The 21,765-nt window shown below is 36.3% G+C and overlaps 1 protein-coding gene across 5 annotated transcripts in view; it reads left to right on the forward strand.

Moving 5' to 3' along the window:
- Nucleotides 1–21,372, forward strand: part of EFHB (EF-hand domain family member B) — a 26,191-nt gene extending 4,819 nt beyond the window's left edge. Inside the window, exons 2-14 of one of the 5 annotated variants that reach the window (XM_054814295.1) lie at nt 142–349; nt 3,266–3,328; nt 4,651–4,794; nt 6,569–6,749; nt 7,378–7,488; nt 9,497–9,626; nt 9,976–10,059; nt 11,821–11,888; nt 13,310–13,464; nt 14,240–14,447; nt 14,817–15,020; nt 15,540–15,721; nt 18,700–21,372. In XM_054814295.1, the coding sequence (XP_054670270.1) occupies nt 4,759–4,794; nt 6,569–6,749; nt 7,378–7,488; nt 9,497–9,626; nt 9,976–10,059; nt 11,821–11,888; nt 13,310–13,464; nt 14,240–14,447; nt 14,817–15,020; nt 15,540–15,721; nt 18,700–18,864 (1,524 nt within the window). In that variant the 5' untranslated portion in view covers nt 142–349; nt 3,266–3,328; nt 4,651–4,758 and the 3' untranslated portion in view covers nt 18,865–21,372. Of the gene's footprint in view, nt 1–141; nt 350–3,265; nt 3,329–4,650; nt 4,795–6,568; nt 6,750–7,377; nt 7,489–9,496; nt 9,627–9,975; nt 10,060–11,820; nt 11,889–13,309; nt 13,465–14,239; nt 14,448–14,816; nt 15,021–15,504; nt 15,722–18,699 lie in introns of those variants that run through there. The other 4 variants (XM_054814294.1, XM_054814290.1, XM_054814292.1 and 1 more) reach the window with 4 other exon arrangements.
- Nucleotides 21,373–21,765: the final 393 nt, after the last annotated feature.

The following is a 21,765-nucleotide window of genomic DNA, read 5'->3' on the forward strand; positions in this document are numbered from 1 at the left end:
CAAAACAGATTTCTCTAGAGATAGAATTTTTTTAACATAGGAGATAACAAATTGTTGCTGTAGTCAAGACAGTTTTGATTTTTTTTTCTAAAAGAGTGACATTTTTTTGTTAATTTATTGGCTTATTGTTAAAATTTACAGATCCTTCCTACCCTAAAAATATTCTTCCTGCACACCAACTAACTTTGAATCTGAGAAGGAACGAATATGACACTGATTCAGAAAATGAGCAGAATTAGGAAGAATTTGGGAGAAGGGGCAGCTCTTTCATTGAATACATCTACATGAAATTTTCAGTTCACATTTTGTATCTGCACTGCGGCCTTAAGAAAATACCTGTAAAATAGAGGTAAGAAATTCTAGCTTTTACTACCCTTTCTCATATTGTGTGTCTATCCATAATACACCGAGAATGCACTTAGCCTGGCTTTTACCAGGCTGAATCCTATCTGCTTTTAGTGCAGTTCATATGAAGGCAAAATCTTTCCAAATTCAGCCACTACTATTTTAGTTTCATTTCTGACTTCAAGATTCACCTTTTTAAGAATATTATTTTTTTCTGATAGGGTGTGAAAATGAGGATGCAGTTTTTACAGCTTAATAGTAGAGTGGTTTTTATATAGGTGAAAGAGGTGTATTCTTCTCTAACTTTTTACTAGCCAGTTTTCTACAGTATCCACCTTGCTATAGCAATTTATAATAGAAGCAACTCTTGCAGTTAAAAATATTTTCCTGCTTTCTCTGGCACCTGGATGCATCTCTCATGGAAAGCAGCCAGCAAGGCATTTCCCTCTCCCACAAAGAGGCTAGCAAATGAGAGCATTTCTAAGAGCAGGTTTGGGGTCTGAGGGGGTTTAGGATCTGCTTCCAAGAGATGTGTGACAGATAGCTAAGAGAAGCATGCATATTGTTAGTAGGTTTCAAATTGATTCATAGCGACCTGCATCTCTGCTGAAAAAAAAAAAAAAACAACAGAGGGGCAAAACAGAGAAGGCTGAGGACTTCTGCTTTACTTGTTCCTGCCATAGGCATTCTTTTCACATTGCCAGGTCCTATTTTTCTGCCTTTGACGCAACCCACTCCATCTGGGCTGAGTGGATTCTTTCAATTGGCAAGTGTGGCCACCTACTGGGGAAAAAAACCTGTAAAAATAAAATAAATCAGAAATAATAGAATGTACAAAAATGGTAATACCTTGAGCACAGGTAGAGAGCCAGCTAGAAATACAACAAACACAAGAATAACAATTCATTTCCTGTGTCCTATTATTACTGTATAATTCTGGTGATACTGTACTTTGTTCTTCCTTTGTATAAATAGTTCCCTCTTCTGACAGCTTTATTCTTACCCAGTTACTCCTCTCAATCAGATCAAATCTATCCCTGATTTCTAACACCTGCAGTTTTGTTCAAACCCAATTTAGCCTTTACTAGGTAGAAATTGCACCTGATAGATGAACGGATCACAAGGCAAGAGGTAACTGATCATTTTATTTATTAAACTACCAACAATTATTGCTTTATTTGGCAGAAGCACTCTAAACTTTAAGTCACAGCAAATAAATGAGCTGAACATGTTAAGAGTTTACAAGAGCTTCTTTAGTTCCAAAGCAGTGGTGGATGTCCTGCATTAGCAGTGTTGTACAGCTATGTCTACTGCAGAAAAGCTCACCTACTTTTGAAAAAGGGCACCAGCAGTTGCCACAGCTAGATAATAACTGAAGATAATGTATGTTGCCTGGAGAAAATTAAGCTATGTTCACACCTGTGAGAAGCTAGCTGATCCTAGTACCAACGCATACCATCAATGCCTCTGGCAGCTGGAGCAGGTAGTCAGGCATTCCTACCACACGGTAGCCCGGTCATCAGAGAGCAATCGCTGCCCAAGCCTCTCGTCTTCCATTTGTAGGAAAGGGTCCTGAGAATTCAGTTTTAATTTAGCTTCCTTCATTTTAAATCCTTATCAAACAAATGTTAGAGCTGAGAATAAAATAGCAACAGCTGGTAATGTTTGTTAATTAATGATGGTTAAGGCTTGTGTGTTTATCTAAAATTGGCTTTGCCTTCAGGACTATAGAGAATGGAGCAGGATGTGATTAAATTTAGATGTTTTCCTGGGAAAAAGGGGAGAGTTTACTAAACGTCACCTGAGAGTAAAGTCTTTGTAAGAGCTGAGGGGCTTCTAAACTGCAGTGAAACTTGTTCAGTCGTACCCATGCTGCTTTTCTGCGATAATCCACATCTGTTTCTAAAAGGCAAATACAGCGGTTTAGTTATACGATGTGTTGACTCATTTAAGACAAACGGAGCATTCATGTGTCCTGATATATGGGTGGTGCTGACAGGCTTCTCTCACCCACCTCTCTGCGGTTGCGTAGATGGGGGTTGCACTTTTCTCCAGAGGAACGGTCTCAGTATAAAATATTTTATTAATATGTTTATACATGTGACAAAATTTGTGAAGGAGACTGTATTTTTATTAGAACAATTAATAAAGATTTAAAGTTTGGTCAGACTTTGGACCACATAAGACCACCTTTTAACCCAAAGATGACACAACCCGCCTGTCTGAAAGCCAGTGGTTTTTCAAGGACTTTAAGTAATTAGTCTAAGAAACTTACATCTGCAGTTGAACCTTAATTATTTCCTTAGATCATGATGGTTACAAAATAGCCTGAATGCGGTTTTCTGGCCTTCTACAGGAGGTGCGAGGAGGGGGACGGCGGGTGCTGGGTGCGAGGGAGGCGGCCGGAGGGGTGTGAGGGCGGCCGCCCCGCCCGAGCGGTCCCGTCGTTGCCTCCAGGGGGCGCGGTGGCGCCGCTCGCCGCTGTTACCAGGCGCGCGGGTTAAACGGCCACCGCGGCCCCGTGCCGCCATGGCGGGGAAGGTGCGGACCGTGTATGAGGGGAGGTACACCGACAGGTTTCCCGAGCTGTCGGCCGTGAGTGCCTTCGCCGAAAGGGTCCCACCGTTGCCGCGATGCCGCCCGCCCGCTCTCTGCGCCTTTCTGGGGCCGGGGTCTTGCCGTGGGCTGAAGGAAGAGGCTGGAGGAGGGGCGGCATGTGGGGCAGGCAGGCGCATCTGACTGGGGTCACCCCTTTTTCCCCCCAAAATGCGTGTGGCTCCTTTTTTTTTCTTCTCCCTCTTTTATCAGAACGGGAACAATTAGCAACATCTCGTGCAACGTGTCAGATCCCAATTTGACTAGTTGTGCTTATTAGTACAGTGGGTTTGGTTATGCCTTCTTTTTTGATTGCATTGTTTAGGCTGGAAAGTTGCTTCCCACTGGCGATACGGCTGTGAGTTGCCTCACTGAGGTTTTGCCCAGGGTGAGTTGGTTTTTCAGATGCTCCTTGTGAAACTTTTGTAATAATTTTGCATTAGAGATTTTACTTTGAGACAGGCCCTAAAAAAAAGTAAATCAGTGAAACCTTAGTCATTTTTAATACATTCCTTCTCTTTAGAAACTACTGGGGTTTTTTGATGTTTGTTTTTGTCACATGGGAACATAGAGAATAGCTGGTGGGATTGTAGCACACTTCTAGCGGTTCTTTTTCACTGTGCATGTTTTAGAAAATTGACCATGACTGCTTAGATTGGACTAAATAGAATTGTTTTAGACAGTTTTTTTCTGGTAATACAATTATAGTGATTATTAGTAGGAATTGCTTCTGATGGAGGTCCTTCCTTATCAAGGATGGCCCTCAGAATTGTGCTTCCCACTGGCCCTTTCCCATGCCCCTGAAGAGTCAGAGACACACAAATGAATCCCTTAAATAGCCGTTCTACCTTTAAATGGGTAATTAAAAAAACCCCAAAACTGTGGTTAAAATAGTTTCTGACATTGCTTCATTGATGGTGGAATTGTTATGAATCAGGTTAAAGGTTTCTGAAGTTGATAAAGGTAACACCTACTTTTCATGAAGTGTATGTGAAGAAGCTGTTACCCGTCTTAAAGATGGAACCAGATAGTTGAAACTTAGCAACTCTCTCATTACTTCTGTTGCTGGTTTGATAAGATTTAGGCTGGGCTATATTGACCTTATGCTCAGAACATCAGCATCTGCAGGATCATACGCATGTGTTACAGCCCTAAAATGTCCTTATATTTTGTTCTTACCTCTGTGGAATCGTACTGAAATGGCTGCAGTACAGAGGAGGGCCACGAAGCTGATCAGAGGGCTGGAGCACCTCTCCTATGAGGACAGGCTGAGAGAGTTGGGGTTGTTCAGCCTGGAGAAAAGAAGGCTCCGGGGAGATCTAATTGCAGCTTACCAGTACCTGAAGGGGGCCTACAGGAAAGATGGTGAGGGACTGTTTATCAGGGAGGGTAGTGACAGGACAAGGGGTAATGGGGATAAGCTGAAGGAAGGTCAATTTAGATTAGATGTTAGAAAGAAATTCTTTACTGTTAAGAGTGGTGAGGCACTGGAACAGGTTGCCCAGAGAGGTTGTGGATGCCCCATCCCTGGAAGTGTTTAAGACCAGATTGGATGAGGCTTTGGGCAACATGGTCTAGTGGAGGGTGTGGAACTAGATGATCTCTGAGGTCCCTTCCAACCCAAACCATTCTATGATTCTGTGATTTTCTTTTCATTAATATTTTGTGAATATCTGGTGTAAAATTGTTTTTGCTTTGCCTTCTATATAGCCCATTACTCCAACTACTGTGCGAAAGTTTCGAAATACAACAAATCCAGCTCCTGGTGTTCAAAGAATATTCTACAGCAGAGCAGATGATCCTGACATTGCAGCTCCCATGACACATGGCATAGAGTCATGCTCTTCGTGCAGTGTAAGAATGTGATTCATTTACTTTTGTTGTAGAATGGACAACTTAAGAACGTCCTTAATAAGAGCAACTGATTTCTTCATAGGTAGGGATAAAGGTACATAGCTGAGTGATTTAAACTGCAGCATTTCGCTGCAGTTGTAGATTATCTGAATTCTGAGGCCAATTCATAGGATTTAATTAGCGTGTTTGAAATAAAAGTCATGGAACTTCAAGTGGTTTTCTATCAAATAACTTTTGTAATGACTACTGAATTATTAATTTCATTTCAACTTTTAAGTTAATGTACAGTCTTCTACCCACAAATTTTGCTGCTTTCTTCTTTTTTGATTACAGATTATTAGCTCTTAGCAAGAAAACTGCTATCTGAGAATGTGCTTATAGTTCAGTATAATAGTTATGTATTCTTTCTTACTTTTGGGTTGAAACTGATTTTGTTAGATAAAAAGTGATGTTTGGATATGTCAGACTATTTTGTGTGTATTCTTTGCTTCAGAAATTTTGTAAGATGTAATTGAACAACTGAAGAGATTGTTGGTGATTTTATCACATGATTATTGTGCCAATCTCTAAAAATAACAGTTGTATTAGTAAAATACACTTTTATGATGCGTTTCATTAGTTGGAGTTGTAAATTAGTAGTTTTTAATTTTATAAATTAAGTTGAGGCGAAGAGGAGTTCAGGTCTCAAAAATAAGTCTTCAAATTGAAACATATAATCCCTGATATTAGAGGATGTTGAGTAGGACATTTATTAGGCATATCCAAAATGAAAAAAATCAGGTTCTTGGTGTCCCTCCTAAGAAGTTTTACATTGAATGGATTGATTTGTTTAGCCTGTACCATCTGTTGAAGACTGTTTCACTCTGCATAATTAATTAAATATTAAGTGGAGGAAGAGTTGGAATCTTGGTGAGTTCTGTAAGTGTGGGTTTGGATCAACTGTATTTTTTACTACTGTTTTCAATATTTCTTTATACAACATTCAACAAGAGTCTAATGATAAACCTTCTCTAGAGTCCTGATGACTTTGATGGGTAGCCTGAAAAATCAAATGATTTTGGAAAATCAGAATACCCCGTTTTGATATTTTTGAAACTTTTTTTTTTGAGATCACCCCCAAAGTTGACCTAATTTTAAAAGTAACTTTTATTGACCCAAGCCCAGTGTGTACACTGAGAAAAAAATTTTGTCCAACCTAGTGCTAAGCTTTGAAAACCCTGATGAAGTAATTTCTGTTGTTATGTTGTTTTAGGATGCCATATTACTGTATATCTTGAACTACTGTCTTTCAATTCTCCATCAGCAGAGTTGAGAGTAGCTGTTTAGATAATAGTCTTAACTGCTAGTCAATAGATGTATTTAATCATAAGCACCAGGAAACTTTGTTCCAGAGATGTTATAATGATAATAATATTCATACTTAAGTTTTGGTCATATTATAATTTGACTATAGATTCTAATGTATGCTCTGAACAGAACGGGTGCAGTCTGAGATTTTATAAATTAACAAGTGGAAATAAAAAGTTCTGTCTCATAATGTATATTTCATTTAGCTGGAGATTTAGCATAGCACTTATTATTAGTGGTATTTTCTCAAAATGCAGTTTTGTAACTTGGTGGATAAAATTATGTCAGTGTAATCATACAAGATCTCATTAGAACACTTAAAATCAAACTTTTGTTTGTGTGTGTGTGAGGAGGTAGCCATATTGATGTGTGAATGATTAAAATTTGCTGGTATTCCTGCCTCTTGTGTTGTTTGTGATGTCTTTAGGCAGCTTCATTGATAAATCCACCTACCAAAACTTACTTTCAACAAAAAATACAAGACAAAAAAGAAGCAATCTACTTTAGGAATCACCGAGCACCTTTGGGCAGATCACATGATCAATCTGCTATGTTACCTGAGGGTTTGGATATAATTAATACTACATTTGGAACAAAAGTCATCCAAGGTAGGAAAATTTAGTGTTAAAACATATTTCTTCTAAATACAAGTACTCTACAACTTAGTATCTAGCACATATTCTATGCTTCCAACAATTCCAGATTAATAGAAAAGTTATCATTATAGCAGTTATTGAAAGGCATAAAAATGTACTAGTATTTTTCAGTAATGATGAACAAACAAGCAATTGAGAACATTTGGTAACTAGTAGGGCTTTTTGCTCTGTTCCAGATCTGTCTTCATTGATTTCCCTGGAGAGCTGTTTAGGTAGCTGACAACTTACCTTCCTTTTCCCAACTATTCTAATAGTTCTAATGAAAGATACTACCTTGACCTGTGGATCTTTCCTCCCTAGACTGAAGCAAATAACATCTGTGTTGACCATGTAGCTCTCTTGCAGTAGTTATGTTCATCTCAGTTTCTCTGTTTTTTTTGTTGTTTTTTTTTTTTCCCCAGTCCTATGTCATTATGCTGTAAGATTCCTATAGATTGACTAGAAATGGGGTAAAAAGCATGATCCTTCCACAGTATTAGCATCTTCTCTAACAAGATGTTGTTTAAAATTAAGAAACAACCAAACAAAACAGCCACCTCTCTTAACTATCCCAACCATATATTCATTCCTTACTTTCCAGATGGGTCAGCTGGAGAGCTTATAAATCCACCAAAAACTTCTGAGGAAGTAGATAAAGAATCCAGAGAAGGGCATGATCTGTACGTTGTGTCACATAATGATTATTACACGGGTAAGTTCAAAGGCTGATAAGAAACCCCATTAAAAGTTCTAATATGAATAGAGATATTTGTTCTTCATTGTGTCTTCAACACATATTGTACGCTATTTTTGAGATATAAACTAATACTTTTTATGATTGTATTAATACAATATAAATTCTTTTTAAAACTAATGATGTGAAAAAAATACTTATATGCAACTGAGAGAGCATGACCTGTTTCTAGAACTGTGGATCAGTTCATGGTGGATGTATTAGACAGTATAAGAACTTAAGGAAGGAGTTGGAAACCTGATTTCTGTTGGGTGCTATTTGAAAAGCAAAGTATTTCCAGGAATCTAGAAACTCGTAGATGCCCTGGTTGCTTACTGACTTTGGCATTGTTAATGCCACTGAGAGCAATCTCAGGCTTAAAGGCACAGACTGTGAGCCCAACCCATTCCAGTACTTTCATCTCTGGTTCCTCTCTTTTATCAGGATCCAAAGAGAATTTCAGGGCAGCTAGAGTTTCTGACAGAGGGCTCAGCATCAAGCTCTGGTTACAAGGAATTTTAGGCTGCTGATTGGCTCTCTGGAATGCAGGTTCTTCAACCTACAGCATCCAGTCTGTGAGTCTGTCCCACAGCCTCTGTCACTGCCCTTCCAGTGGGCTGTGTCTCCACTGTTTCAGTCTCTGGGGGCTGTGCTTGTGTGAAGTGGTCTGCTCAGTGATAGTTACCCTTTATCTTGTAGGTCTGCACAGGAACAGAGGAAATGCAGTACATGTATTACATTTGCAGCCACTTCTATTTTTCCCAGTTCCATCATTTTCACAGGCTGAGAGACTTTCATTGCTGCTCTGTAAGATTAGTATTATAATAAAATTGCCCATTGCACTAGTACCAACGGTTTTGTAGGTGTAGCCCAAACATGTCAGAAATTGCAATACAGATGTTTCAGTCGTAATAATGTAAATTTTACCTGGAGGCAGTTACGTAGAAGTAAAATTACAGTACTGTGTTCACTCATTGAGAAATTCTACTACAGGTACTATGGTACAAATTTATACTATTGGTATAAATTGGTATAAACTTGTAATTTTATTTCTCCTTTTCCTGACCCGTACTAGGTATTTTAGTGGAAATATTCATTATCAGTTTCTGTCTCCTTTGTAATTTCCATCCACAAGATCATGGAGAGGCCAAGCCAAAACTAGACAGACAACAAAGAAAAAAAAGTCAGCTGTCTGCCCCAGTTTGGAACAATAACATAAAAATTCCATGCTGCCATACAGCCAGAGGAAGCCTTTATTAGAAAGCACGTAGTGAATAATATTTTTTTTTAAGTTCTATTTACCATTCTTTTCAAAGGTGATTGAAAAGAGCAGGAAGAAACAGAATGGCATTTATTTCTGTGACAAGAAACACGTGCTTGCAGAATACTTACATAGAATACTTATGTGATATTCGTGTATGTTAAACTTCATTTTACAGGCAAGACTGGATTAATAGAGTCATGAAAAAGTAGAGTAATATCTTGTTTACAGTGAAGTCAGTGGCAAAATTTCCATTGAAGTCAACGTAGCAGGAGCATATCTGAAAGTGCAGCACCTCAAAAAACATTTTTTTTCCTTTTAGCATTTTTTTTTAACAACTAGTAAATTAAATGGTACATGTCGTTGCTCAGCTACGGGCATTATAAAGTGATTTATTTGCATGACCCTCACTACTTGGGCTACCTGGAATTTTTTCATTAATTTTGTTGGGCTTGTGTTTAGTCAGACATAGAAGGGCATACAGCTATTTTACCACTGAAACAGTTTTTGCTTTTTATTTTGCCTTTTATCTTCACTTTTGGCAATGAGATTATTCCTAACTACTTAATAAACATGGAGAATGCAGATTAGTTATCTTTAATCAAACAGAATTGTTAATAAGGTATTTGCTTTTGTTTCTTCATTGTTTTATCTTAAGAATGAAGATAGTACATTTTTCTTCCTGAGGTGTTTTTTGACAGGTTGAAATGCTTACTTTTTCCACAGGGGAAGCAATAAATAGGAAGTATGACTCACCAAACTTCAGCAAGTTTTTTGTTTATGGAATAGAAACCCCTCACTTTAAAGATGGGCGAAGTGTATCTAAATCCTTAAATTGGCTCTATGATCTGCAATCGTAAGTTGCAATGAGTTAACTAGTGAATTAGTGGTGTGAGTTCTCAAGAAGAGTCTTCATATTTGAAGTTAATTTTACATCTCACAAACTGAATAGAAAGTGCTAGGAGTAATTTTGAGACTAGTTTATCCAAATCAGTTCTACCATAGTATAAGAGTACTTGGCACATCTTTAGCATTACATAAGACATCTTTGATTTTAAATAGCAAGATTTTCCAATTACTAAATTTGTGTTTGTCTTGTAGAGGAGTTGTTGTTTCCTTTTAACATATAATAATATTTTTAATATTATTGAAAAATGCTGAATATTGTTAAACAAATGTGTGAGAGTTATTTTCATAATTTGTAGGAAGAGAGCAGCAAAAATCATATCAAAACGAAGTGATGATTTCAAGGAAAAATTTCAGCCTCAGCTTGGAAAAGTTCTTGATCCGTAAGTAAGCAAAGATACCTTCCAAGAACAAAATTCACTCATGTTTGCTGAGCCTCCAATATCTTTTTCTGTCTTGGGTAAAAATTATAACTGTGTGCTCAATGCTTCCACTGCAGCACTTAATTACAGAAAGGGACTTTCTACTTGCCCTCATTGGGCTGGTAAGTACGCAAGTTACTAATGAGGGCTGTATTGTGTCTATGTGGTGAAGTTAAGTCTTACTGTTTAAATAGTCTGTATCTGAATTGATCAGATTTGCACCAAGCAAATTATAAGCACACTGTAATGTTTCATTTTTTTTCCTTTCTTTTGCAGTTAGGAAGGTTTGAAAGAACTTAAATGTCTCACCTGTTATTTGGGGATTTGACCATTTTACTTACTCTGACACTATTTTTGGTCATCTTTGTTACATCACTTGTATTTTGACATTATTACTTCCTTGGAAAAGGACACAGAACTGAATTGTGTTATTATCTAGCAGCATGTATCAATCTCAATGAATTATTACAAGGCTTCGTAAATCTCAGGTGATCTGGAGCAGCTTTTTAATTTTACAAAACAGTGCTTGTCAAGAGCTCCAGTAGTCCTAAGGTACAGTGTGGTCAGGATCCAGCTGTGCTACAAATCTAGGATGCTCTAGATTTCTGTAAAATTGTAGCTGAAGACTCAAACAACATTATTGACTTTGGTAGAAAGTGTCAATTTTAAGCTCAAGATCACAGGTTTAAGTGACTCTGGGGGACAATGCCCATAGGCGTGAACACAAATGTGAGCCACCTCTCCCCTTCACTGTGTCCTAGCTTACTGTGAAGTAGACCTGGAGTGTGAGCAACATGAGGCAGTGTGATCAGTCAGGGAATATGGGTTGAGGGCAAGCTCAAACCCAGCACTAATATTACAAGACAGATACAAGCTAACCTAATTTTATTTAGTGAATTTTACACCACCCATGTCCTGTGTGTAATATGAAAGTGATAAATGAAAAATACGCATAGTAATTTTTAGATTACAGTACTTCCATCTCTGTGTGGGTTTTTTTGTTTGTTTGTTTTCTATTTTAGAACAAAACACTGATTCTCTTTTCAATTTCGATGGTGGTTTCTGATTCATGTATCAGTTTTAATAATTAGATATAGAGATAAAATGAACATTGCATCTTTTTCAAATTAAGAAATAAACAGTTCTGTAATGTCACCAACAGCATCTTAATTTTCTGGTAAATAAAACTGGGCCGAGTTTTCCAGATGAATATTGGCTTAGTTGCTGGTTTTGGTAGACACAAAATTGCATGCAAAAAGGCATGTGGAATGTGATTCAATTTTTCCACTTTAGCCAAAAGTAGTTTATTTGGATACATTCTTTCAGTTGGAGATCTGGTTTGTCATAAACTTTCCTGTTATCTGACAAGTATGTTATAAGGACTTTTCTCATTCATTTCTGTAATTATCTTAGGAAAAAAAAAGTATTTTATCATAGAATGTTTTTCCTTTTAATGAGTATAAGTCTCTTCAAAAAGTTAATGTTTACATTTGGTTGTGTTATATTACGAACAGCAAATGTTCTAAACCAGTTTATGAAGGGATGCTTTTCTGGAATGGCAACTTTGAAGCAAAGTACTGATAAACAAATTTCAGGTGAACTATGAGTATCATCCCTAATTATATAACAGATGATCATGTATTTTTTTAATAATAGCATAGGGTTTATTTTGGCTATTAATAAATTATTTGACAATTAACGAAGAAATGTGCTTATTGACAGTATAGCAGAAACTATGAATGTTCCCCCAGACCATACATTTGGAATGTTACTCCGTCCAGATGAATATGGTAAGTTCAGGGGCAGAATAAAATTTTATCTTGTTGATGAAACTATGCTGAAGCAATTACTGTCGGTTGTGTAGTATAGAATTTTCCTAAAATCTTAGAGGCAATGTACAAAAAATTAAGAGTGACACTAAATTTTTGGAGGGAAAATTTGAGAAGAATTCAAATTGCTAGGGGGAAGGAAAAAGAATGTCAGAAATAAAGAAACTTTAGATTTTGGATGTTCATGGGGAGTTTTTGGGTTTTTTTTTTTTAAAGCCTCTGTATCTGAATGTAAACAAAATGGGAAGTGGCAGAAAACTCATATTGACATCTAAGTGACAAAGTTAAAATGGCTATTTAAATCAATTATGTGTCTTTCCTCTCAATGATTTTTCCAGTGCTTATATAGAAAGACTAAAAATAACAAGTAATAAGTAAGAGTAATAAGTTTTTGAAAGTAGCAGAGAGACAGAAAAGAGAATGAAAATAAAAAAAATATTAATTTTCATTGTGACAAAGTTTTGAAAACTAGTCAATTCAAATCATCAATATTGGGATTGATGGTGTTTTAATATTATATTTAATGACTAGGGAATAAAGTGAATAGTTAGGCAGCAAAAAATGTAAGTGGCTCAAATTTATTTAATTAGTCAAGACCAGAGAAGGCTTGCTCAAATTCTGCATAAGCTTTTATACGTGCTTTACTAGTAGGGTAATAAATATTTTAAATGTTTAAGTATGCTTGTCCTATAACGAACAGCAGAAGGAACTGAACAAAAAAATTTGTTGTTAACGAGTAGAAAAGAATGTGTGTACATTGCTGTTAGAACGGGATTAGGTCAGCTACTGCTATTTGTTATTGGACCGCGAATGAACTTCTTGTACTGCAGAAAGTGACCTTGCTGTCTGGGGCACTTGGATGAAGACTGTAGCTCAGTGTGCCAAAGCATTTAAAAATACTGATAAAGTTAGGATATTTAGAAAATGGGAAGAGTAACACAAAAATAGTACATTGTCTTTCTAGAAATCAATGGTATATAATTATCTGAAATATTACATTGATTTTTCCATTGGTTCTTGTAAGTATCCTGAAATAAGTCAGACCGGAAGTGATAGATTAATAATATATACTCTTTTGCTCTCAACTCTCTGGGCATCAAGTGACTCTTACTGCTGTCAGAAGCTTTTGGAAGCAGTGGATGGATTTGTAGAAGCTATATTAAGATATTTCAAAATTGTTGATATTAACTGCATGCGAGTAGAGAAATCACCATAGGGACCATTTGATCTTTTAATGAAATGGCCATATCAGATGTTCAGCAGTGCTGAAAATCAGAATCTTGAAACTGAAATTCTTCTTTTCCTTAAGACTGTAAGCCATTATTTAAAATGTCCATTTTCTGTATATGCACAACTAATTGAGGAAGTGTTTACTTTTATAGGAGTTGGTGATCTTCTTCACTGCCGGGTTCCATGCGAGTTCCTCCGTGGTAAAGACAGAGAGCGAGCTGTCTTAACTGCAGTTCGGCAAAGTTTGAAGTCAGCTAACTATGAGAATTTTGACATGTTACTAGAAGCATTCAGGCATTATGATAAGGTTAGTGCTTTGAAAAAATATAAAAGTAAAGGAGTGTGTAACATTAGCGCTCCTGTGCTGTGGAGATACAGACATGAAGAAACACAAACATAGCAAGGCAAATATAGATGAAGACTGTAAAGACAAGGTAACTTCAAAATTTTTGTGTGTTTAACATACTGTGATAAGTTATGGAATTAAACACAACAGTATTTGGAGTATCCGAGCTAACAGCAAGCAAGGGACTTGTGAGCAGAAATAATTTTAGCATTTTTTGCTCTTCAAAATTTGGTGTTTCTTCTTAAAAGAAATACAGTTGAAGGGATTATGTTCATATTTTCTTCCAAGCTGTACTTTTTGACTGAGTCACCAAGCATCAGAATTTCATATCTTTTCATTTTTTTCTCTTTGGAAAATAATTTATAATTGACATTTCATATGTAACATTAATTGTAATGTATACAGAATGATTGATGCCTTACTTTCAGAAGAAATCTTGGCTTTGCCTCAACAGTTACGATTAGATTGTTATCTTGTCACAATACCCTGTCACACTGACTTTCTTTTAATCTCCAGTCACTGTAGTACTTGTTGAAAATTATTTATTGGCATTTTTCATATTTTTATTTCTAAATTACTCTGTTTCTTTTTGTACTCGGCAGTGTTACTCTTCTGAAATGGTATGTCTGGTGCTATATATTTATATCTCTTTCTGTATATATAAACACATTTGTGTATGTGTTCCTGTTGGTGGAGCCTTTTTATAATGATGTTATAACTGTTTTATTTACAATAGAATGGTGATGGAATGATAGACAAGGACGACCTGCGAAAGTCCTGTTTGCAGCTTAATCTGAATCTAGACGATGAGCTCCTGGATTCCTTGTTTGACTACTGTGATTTGGATAAAGATGGTCTGATTAATTACCTGGAGTTTGCAAACTTTCTGAACTGGAAAGACAAAATGGCTGTTAAAGAGTTTGAAGAAAAAATAATTACAAAAGGTAGATGACTTAATACTTGGAAATTGTGGAGATGATCTTGTTCTTACAACAGCTATTGAAAGAGATTGCTGGTGTAGACTAGGTGCTCCTTTAGAAGAATAGGATTTAGAGAGCGCATTTACTCCTTGCAGGCCACCAGCAGAGCCTCAGATACAAATGTATCTCAGAACCCTGGAGTTCTGTGTTGCTTGTTGAGAATGTGCCATAAATCAGGAGACAGTAAAAAATCTCGTAGAATCATAATCAGATATACAGATTAATTATCTTATCTACTTTATAGTTTTTCAAGGATTCAAGCAATGTTTTATACCTCTTAGTTTATAATGTGCTGATAATAAAACCTGACTGTACCATAACTTTTTTTTATAGGGAAAAAACTAGATGCTTCTGTTCTGCCTGAAGGCACAAAGACAAACGATGAGCCACTGCTGAAGCAGGAAGATCTTGTGTTAAAAGAACTGGGAAGCTCAGAAAAGACACCAACACTTACAAGATCAACAGATCATGCATTTGCAAATTATCAACCAACTTCTTTTCAGTATAATGCTGTAGTAGGTGATCTCCCAACAACCTGTAAGTACAGTGGACTGTACTTCTCACTTCTGAGCATTATTTAAGACAAAATCAGGAACAAGTTTAAAAAGTATTGCTACATGTTCTACTAATGTACAATAGTGAATTCATTTATCTATACTAAATTTATTTAGGATTGTGGCTTGGAAGTTGGCATTGCTTGGATGTTTGGCATGGTTAATCCATTCAAAACATGAAAGTCTTTCAGAAACTTTGCTAGTAATTTTAGGAGAACAATATCTTCTTGGAATCACCTAAAAATGTTTTGGCTGGAAGTACTGGGTAAGTGTTAGAATATTACTGCAAGATTTCTTGTTGTCATTGCTTCATGATGCAGCTGAAGCTAGGAATTCTAAAAATATGAAAAAAGAGATGAGGAATAAAATTATATAAATTCTTATTGAACCTATGTGAGACGAAGTATCAAGTTTATTCCATTTCACACAAAATGTTTTATCCTCTCTGGCACTATCTTTACATACAGGCTTTTGCATGCTGCCTGTTGATTGATTTCCACAGGTTATCCAGTGTGTGGTGTTCCAACTATTCGTTCTGATATTCCTGCTCCTCGAATTCACCGCATCAGTGACAGAACTAATTATGGTGATGAGGCCAATGCTTATGCATTGTTGTTCCCTTCTGTCTTCAGTCAAAAGGGAGTGTATGAAAGAGACTTTTTTAAAACAAGACCAAAGGCAGAGGTAATTTCTTCAGAATATTCTTCCAAGATAACTGTACTTCCAGCCATGTGGAAGTGGAAAGGCATATTACCCAATAGACAGGTTGTAAAATTCATTGTTGCAACATTGCCATCTTTACATCCATTCAGCTATCATCTGAAAAACATGTACTCTTCACATTCAAAATTATTCATAAAGATGGTAGATATTAATTTTATTGAGATGCAACTTCTATAACTAATGTGAGGAAGTATGTCAGGTTGTTGCTACTCACATGCTTAAATGCTGTGTCAAATGAGGGTTGGCAGTTAATCTAGGGCGTAAGAGTCTATGACTCATAATTTCTGCAGTGTGAGAAGAGCAGAACAATTGTTAAATTTCCATCCTTGCACATATTCAAATTTCTGAGCAAGGTCCTAAGCAACATGGTTTAATGGTAAAGTTAGCCCTCCTTTGATTATGTGGTTGGATGGATGATCTCCAAAGATCTCTTCCAACCTAAGTCATTCTATGAGTAGATGGCTTAAGAAGCCCCACAAGAAGATTTTTATAGATGTGTAAAACTAGTTTCTATCACAGAGGGATGTTCAGTGGAAAATTTTACCCAAGGTGTCTCTCTTCGAACAAACCTGCGGGTTTTGCTAATGGCAAATTCAGCAAACTGCTTGAATATACCTTTTAAGTGCTCTGCTCAGTCATGGTCATAGGCTCAGATCTATGAAGGACTTGTACGGTGATGGAGGCTGTACGGAATCACACACCAATGCTGTGCCATCTCATGTTTCTGAAGAGAAAGATAGGATGTGAGACTGTAGGGACTTACCTGGGGACTCTATGATTTTTCTATCTGATATCTCTGGAACCTGCTACCACTCTGTTATCTCACAGCCCAGATTTCCTCTCACATAAATATTACAACAACTTTGCTGCTTCTTCGGTATTGTTTACTCTCTTGCTTCTACATTTGTATGCATTTTCTAGTGAAAAAATATTGAGAGAGAACTTTGTTAGCTGAAATACAATTTATGAGACATTTGTAACAAAATGTTAAATTCCAATCTAAAATGAAAAAAAGAAGCCTTAACAACCTCTCTACTAGTCATTTTATTAAATATTCAGTCACATTTGAAAGTGGATCAGGAACTTGAGTATACGTTTTACAGAAAAGAATGTTGCTAATTAGTGGCTGGGGATGTAAAAGTTGTGGTGTCATGTTCTATACATAACCATGAAACAGCTTGTCAGAATGTCGTGTACATGAGCATTTACCATTTTATAATCTAGCTCTGAAGCAGGAAATCTGTGCATGCAGAATATAGCTAACAGTAAATAGAATTTGTGCTTCATTGAGAAGCCCATTATACCTGTCAAGCACTAGTTAGAACTCTTCTCTGAAGTTATAATGTGGCCTGAGATGTCATACACTATTGTACGCTATACAGAGTTCAGTACAGAACCACCTCCGAGTGTGTTAAATCACCCTATACTCATGAAATGGACTGTTTCTGTATTTTACTGATGGTCTTTGATTTATTTTGATATGGAGCATTAATAATTTTAAACATGTAATAGTTAATGACATGATTATATGAAAGCCTACAGAGAAACTACCAGTTTTTATATAGGCCTGTAGAAATGAATGCAAATTCTGACTCATTTCATGAGATGACTCTTTGTGTTACAAAAGAACAAAATAGTTCTAGGGTCTGCAGTTTCCTTCAGTGGAATTTGTCCTGGTCTATTGAAGAGAATAGAAGTTATGTAACTGAATAATAGCGTGTAATTTATATTCAACATGATCATGTTGATAATAGGTAAGGGCCATTTTAACCCCATTTGCACACTAGATAGTCTGTGGTTTAGTCAGTGATTATTTTGTGGCTGTTGATGAGCCAGAACAGAGTTCTGTCTTAATATGGTGAAGCCAAGTTATGAGAACGTGTAGTCCTTTATGGTCCCATCAGTGGTATCCTGTAATGGAATATTGCTTTTAGTTTAACTTTTAAATTTCAGTAGCTTGTTGAAGACATTAGATCAAATCTGGTTTGTTTTCCTCATGAGTAATATTACTGATTTAACTGAAACAACACCTACGCTTAAAGAAAAAAACATTTAGTCCATGTTTTCCTCCTGTAATTTCAGCTGGTGTAAGCTGTTATTGATTTATAGGCTAAGATGAAGCTGCAGATTTGCTGTACTGTGGATCAGGCCAATATTTATACAAAAGACAGTTTTAGAGAAAGATGACAAGGTTGATTTGACTGTGTTAAAGGTCTTACTTTATTACGCATAAAATCTCCAGAGCATAAATATAACATGCACACACACACACGATACAATTGAAGAAGCCAAACATTTGCTAATGCTAACAAAAGCACATGTCAATATTCTTCTAAAGCCACCTTCCTCTAATGAGTCACTAGGTCAGTTTAATGAGGCATGCAGCAGGAAGCATCCAAGTGAGAAAATATGGAAAAAATATTTCTGCTGAATTACTTTTGTGTAAAACTATAGCAAGACCCAAAGTTGATGTGAACAGTTCCATTTTATTCCCTTCACCCATTTATCTATACCAATTGAAGATCTTGTGTATAGTATTCTTGCTGTGAAACACAGACAATAATGCAATCTGATTTATGTCGATAACTGCAAACAGTAAAAATGCACTAGATAAACAGGACTTGACTTAGGGCTTTTAAAAAACATTTGCTTTTCCCTGAATCTTCTGTGTGTGATTTTTCCAATGTTGAAGTTGCATCAACATTACTTTATTAACTAAAGACAATTTTGTACACCACAGCTTTCATCCCAATATGATTCAGGTTTACTTAAATAGGAACTTCTTTGGTTGAGGATGCAGGATGTGATCTGTAGTTTTTATTTGAGAGTGGGAAAATAATTCTTTGGCAAATAGAGATTGCTAATATATGTAAAAGCCAAACTCTATATTGTTTAAAGAAAATGCTGACCAGAATTACATGAATTGTGTTATTTTATAGATTGCACAAATTCTCCTCAACATTGGCATGGACATTTCAGATGAAAGATTTGAAGAGATATGGAAGCAAGCCTGTATGAAACATCCGAAAGAAGAGGTTTGTGTGGAAAGCATCAGGAATGTACTGGATGAGATACATGGATCGCACACAAAAACCAGTTACTAATTCTAGTCTTTGGGCATTGCATTTATTTAAATTGATATCAGTCATAATTCTGATGCTGAATACAATAAACACTTCCAATAACGTGTGTTTAAAGAACTGGAATTCACTGTTTATTGTCTTTCTGGATAGAGGGTTCACCACATATGAATCTTACCCCTATCATTGCTGTTAGTAGGAACTGATATCCAGAGGAGTAAAACACAATACAGCATGTTTGTAAATGGAATGCAAATATTTATCTTATATTCTTTATTTTATCTTTTTTACAGTGTTTCTAAGTCTAAATAGTAATACTTTGAGTATGGATGCATTTTGCATTTTTGAATTTATTTTTTTCTCTTATAAATGGGAGGACTTTTTTGAAAGTACTTAGGATAAATGTTTCAGATGTGCAAGACCTCTTAAAGATTATTATCATAGAATGGCATCCTGCCTTGCTTCTAATGTTCCATCATATATTGTCAACAAAATGGTAGGTAACAGAGATCTGGTTGTGGTGAGTTATTTGACATGTTAAAAATATGTGTGAGAAAGTGCTTTACAGTAAGATACTAAGGAAACTACACAGTCATGGGTGTGGGATCTAAAGTGTTGTCATGAAACAGACTCAGTAAGAACCAAAGGATTAAGAAGTGCAAAAATAAATGCCCAGTTCTGTGGCAGAGGGTTCGTATTTTTATGCAAGCTTTATGGCTATTAGGTAATAGTATTCAGCTTTCACAAACAAGAAAAAAGAATGGATATTTAGAGGTGTGTGTGCACATGACATAAAAACGCAAGCTAGGTAGTCGGAAAAGTTTGGGAGATCTTTCAGAGAGCTAACTGTTCACCTGTGACCAATGCAATTTCTTGGGAAGAGTGATCTTCATAAATGAAAAGCACTTGAGGATCATTATAGAAATCTCAATGAATATATATGAAGTCCCATAAGAATAAACAATGGAAAGCAAGTAATACTGAAATCTGCAACTGTGAATTAGAATGTTCACTCTTCACCTACAGTACTGAGCTTGGTATAAAACAAATGGAAATTGTTCAGTATTGACAGTGAGAATGATTACTTTTCAACTTTTTCAAATTAATTGAAAAATCCTTGCTGAATGTAATCTTAATATACAGGATTTCAGGAAGGCTATCACTTTGTCACCTATTGGTGCTTTAAATACCTTAGTAAGATACGAAGGATGTTGTCAGCCACAAGTTTTACTGAGTTCTACAATGTATGTAAAAGTTCCATGTATCTTAAATACTAGGAATGCATGTGTAATGGCAGCTTAAAATTTCATTGTAACACTTTACTCACATGATTGTTAAGAATCCTCTTTTGCCAGTGTTCTAGGAGCTTGTAATTTACTAGCTTGTTATGTGAGATCCACAAGCTTGTTATGTGAGATCCACCCTTTTTTACTTTATTATTGTAGCACTAATAGTAGCTGTCTTACATCAAGTAGAAAGAATATGCTTTCTGGTATCTCCAGATGGGTGGTAGAAACGCTGCTTGATGAAGGCAGCTTCTTTCCTGCTGTGAATGAAAGTTGTTCTGCGGTGTTGTTGCCTTGCATTTCCGTCCTTCTGGAACTCTGTGCCTGCACTGGGAAGCACGCAGGAAGCAGACTGTGACTGTCTCAAGTGAAATCATGACAGAAAGATGAATGTACTGCTAATTTCAATTGAATTTATTATGTCAGGATTTCATTACTTCCAGTGAAATTCTCTAAAGGTCCTCTGCTACTCATATAAAGTAGGAGGGAAGAATTCTCTACCTTAGTTGTGGTGCGCTTCCAAAAGCATAGGACAGAATTAACTTAAAAAAATAAATATTGTTTTTCTCCTTTGATAGCAAATTTTAGATGAAAGATTTAAGCTCACTTCAGGGAGGAAAAAAAAGGTACTAGATCTGTGTGTGTCTGTGTCTGTGTGTGTGTGTATGAGATCTGTTGTGTTTGTTCAGCAGCTGGAAATCCTGTGTATCCTAATTTTTGAATCTACTGTAAAGATGCCCACTTTCATTCCTCTACTTTCAATAGAATCTTTTCCTTTGTCAGTGAAATGGAATTGTGCAGTCTGCTAAATAAGTCCAGAATAAAGACAACTGATAAATCATGGTTTAATTTTTTTGCCAGTATGTTTCTAACCACAGACTAAAGGTTTCCTTTTGAGCTTGGGTTTGAAATGAACTGGAAATGATGTTCACCTAAACTTACCTCTTCTGAAGCTTTGAAGGATTAGTCATTGAACAGAGCTGTAAATCCTACTTGTAGGTGCTTGTTTTTCATCACTATATACGTAGGAGGCCCCTGAAAGATTTAATCGCTGTCACACAGACTTTTGTTACTTCTGTGGAGTTTCCCCGATCCTTTTGTTTCCTTTTGTTAAATGCTTTATGCACAGAGTCTTGGTGCAGATTTTTGTATTTAATTCCCGTTTGTCTTCCCAACATGAGTGTATTCAATAATATAGGCTTTAGAGCTGCAGGTGTTCTGTGATTTTTTTGTGGTTCCCTTAATATATTCCATTTGACAGAAAATAAAAAGTTTGCTTTCTTCTATATTGCAGTGTGATTGCCTTTATCTAGGTATGGAGTTGCTTTAACCAGGACAGCACACTACCTTTCAGTAACCTGTGGGCTGTATCCAAGGCAAAGTTTTCCAGAAAGGGTTAGCAAAACAACCTTTACTATGACTCAAAAGCCATGTGTTCTCAGAGCAAATTTAGTGCTTGAGTGAATTTATTCTGTTAACAGTAATATTACAAAATCACAGAGATTGTAAATATGTTGACTGAGACTTGGTGGACAAAACTAATAAACAGCAAATCCTGACAAAGGTAAATATTGTGGTAAAAATCTGAGTTCTAGACATTTTGGGCCAAATTTTCTTCATTGAATTTTCATAGAAGTAG

Source organism: Grus americana, chromosome 2, assembly GCF_028858705.1.
Source record: "Grus americana isolate bGruAme1 chromosome 2, bGruAme1.mat, whole genome shotgun sequence".
NCBI lineage: Eukaryota > Metazoa > Chordata > Aves > Gruiformes > Gruidae > Grus > Grus americana.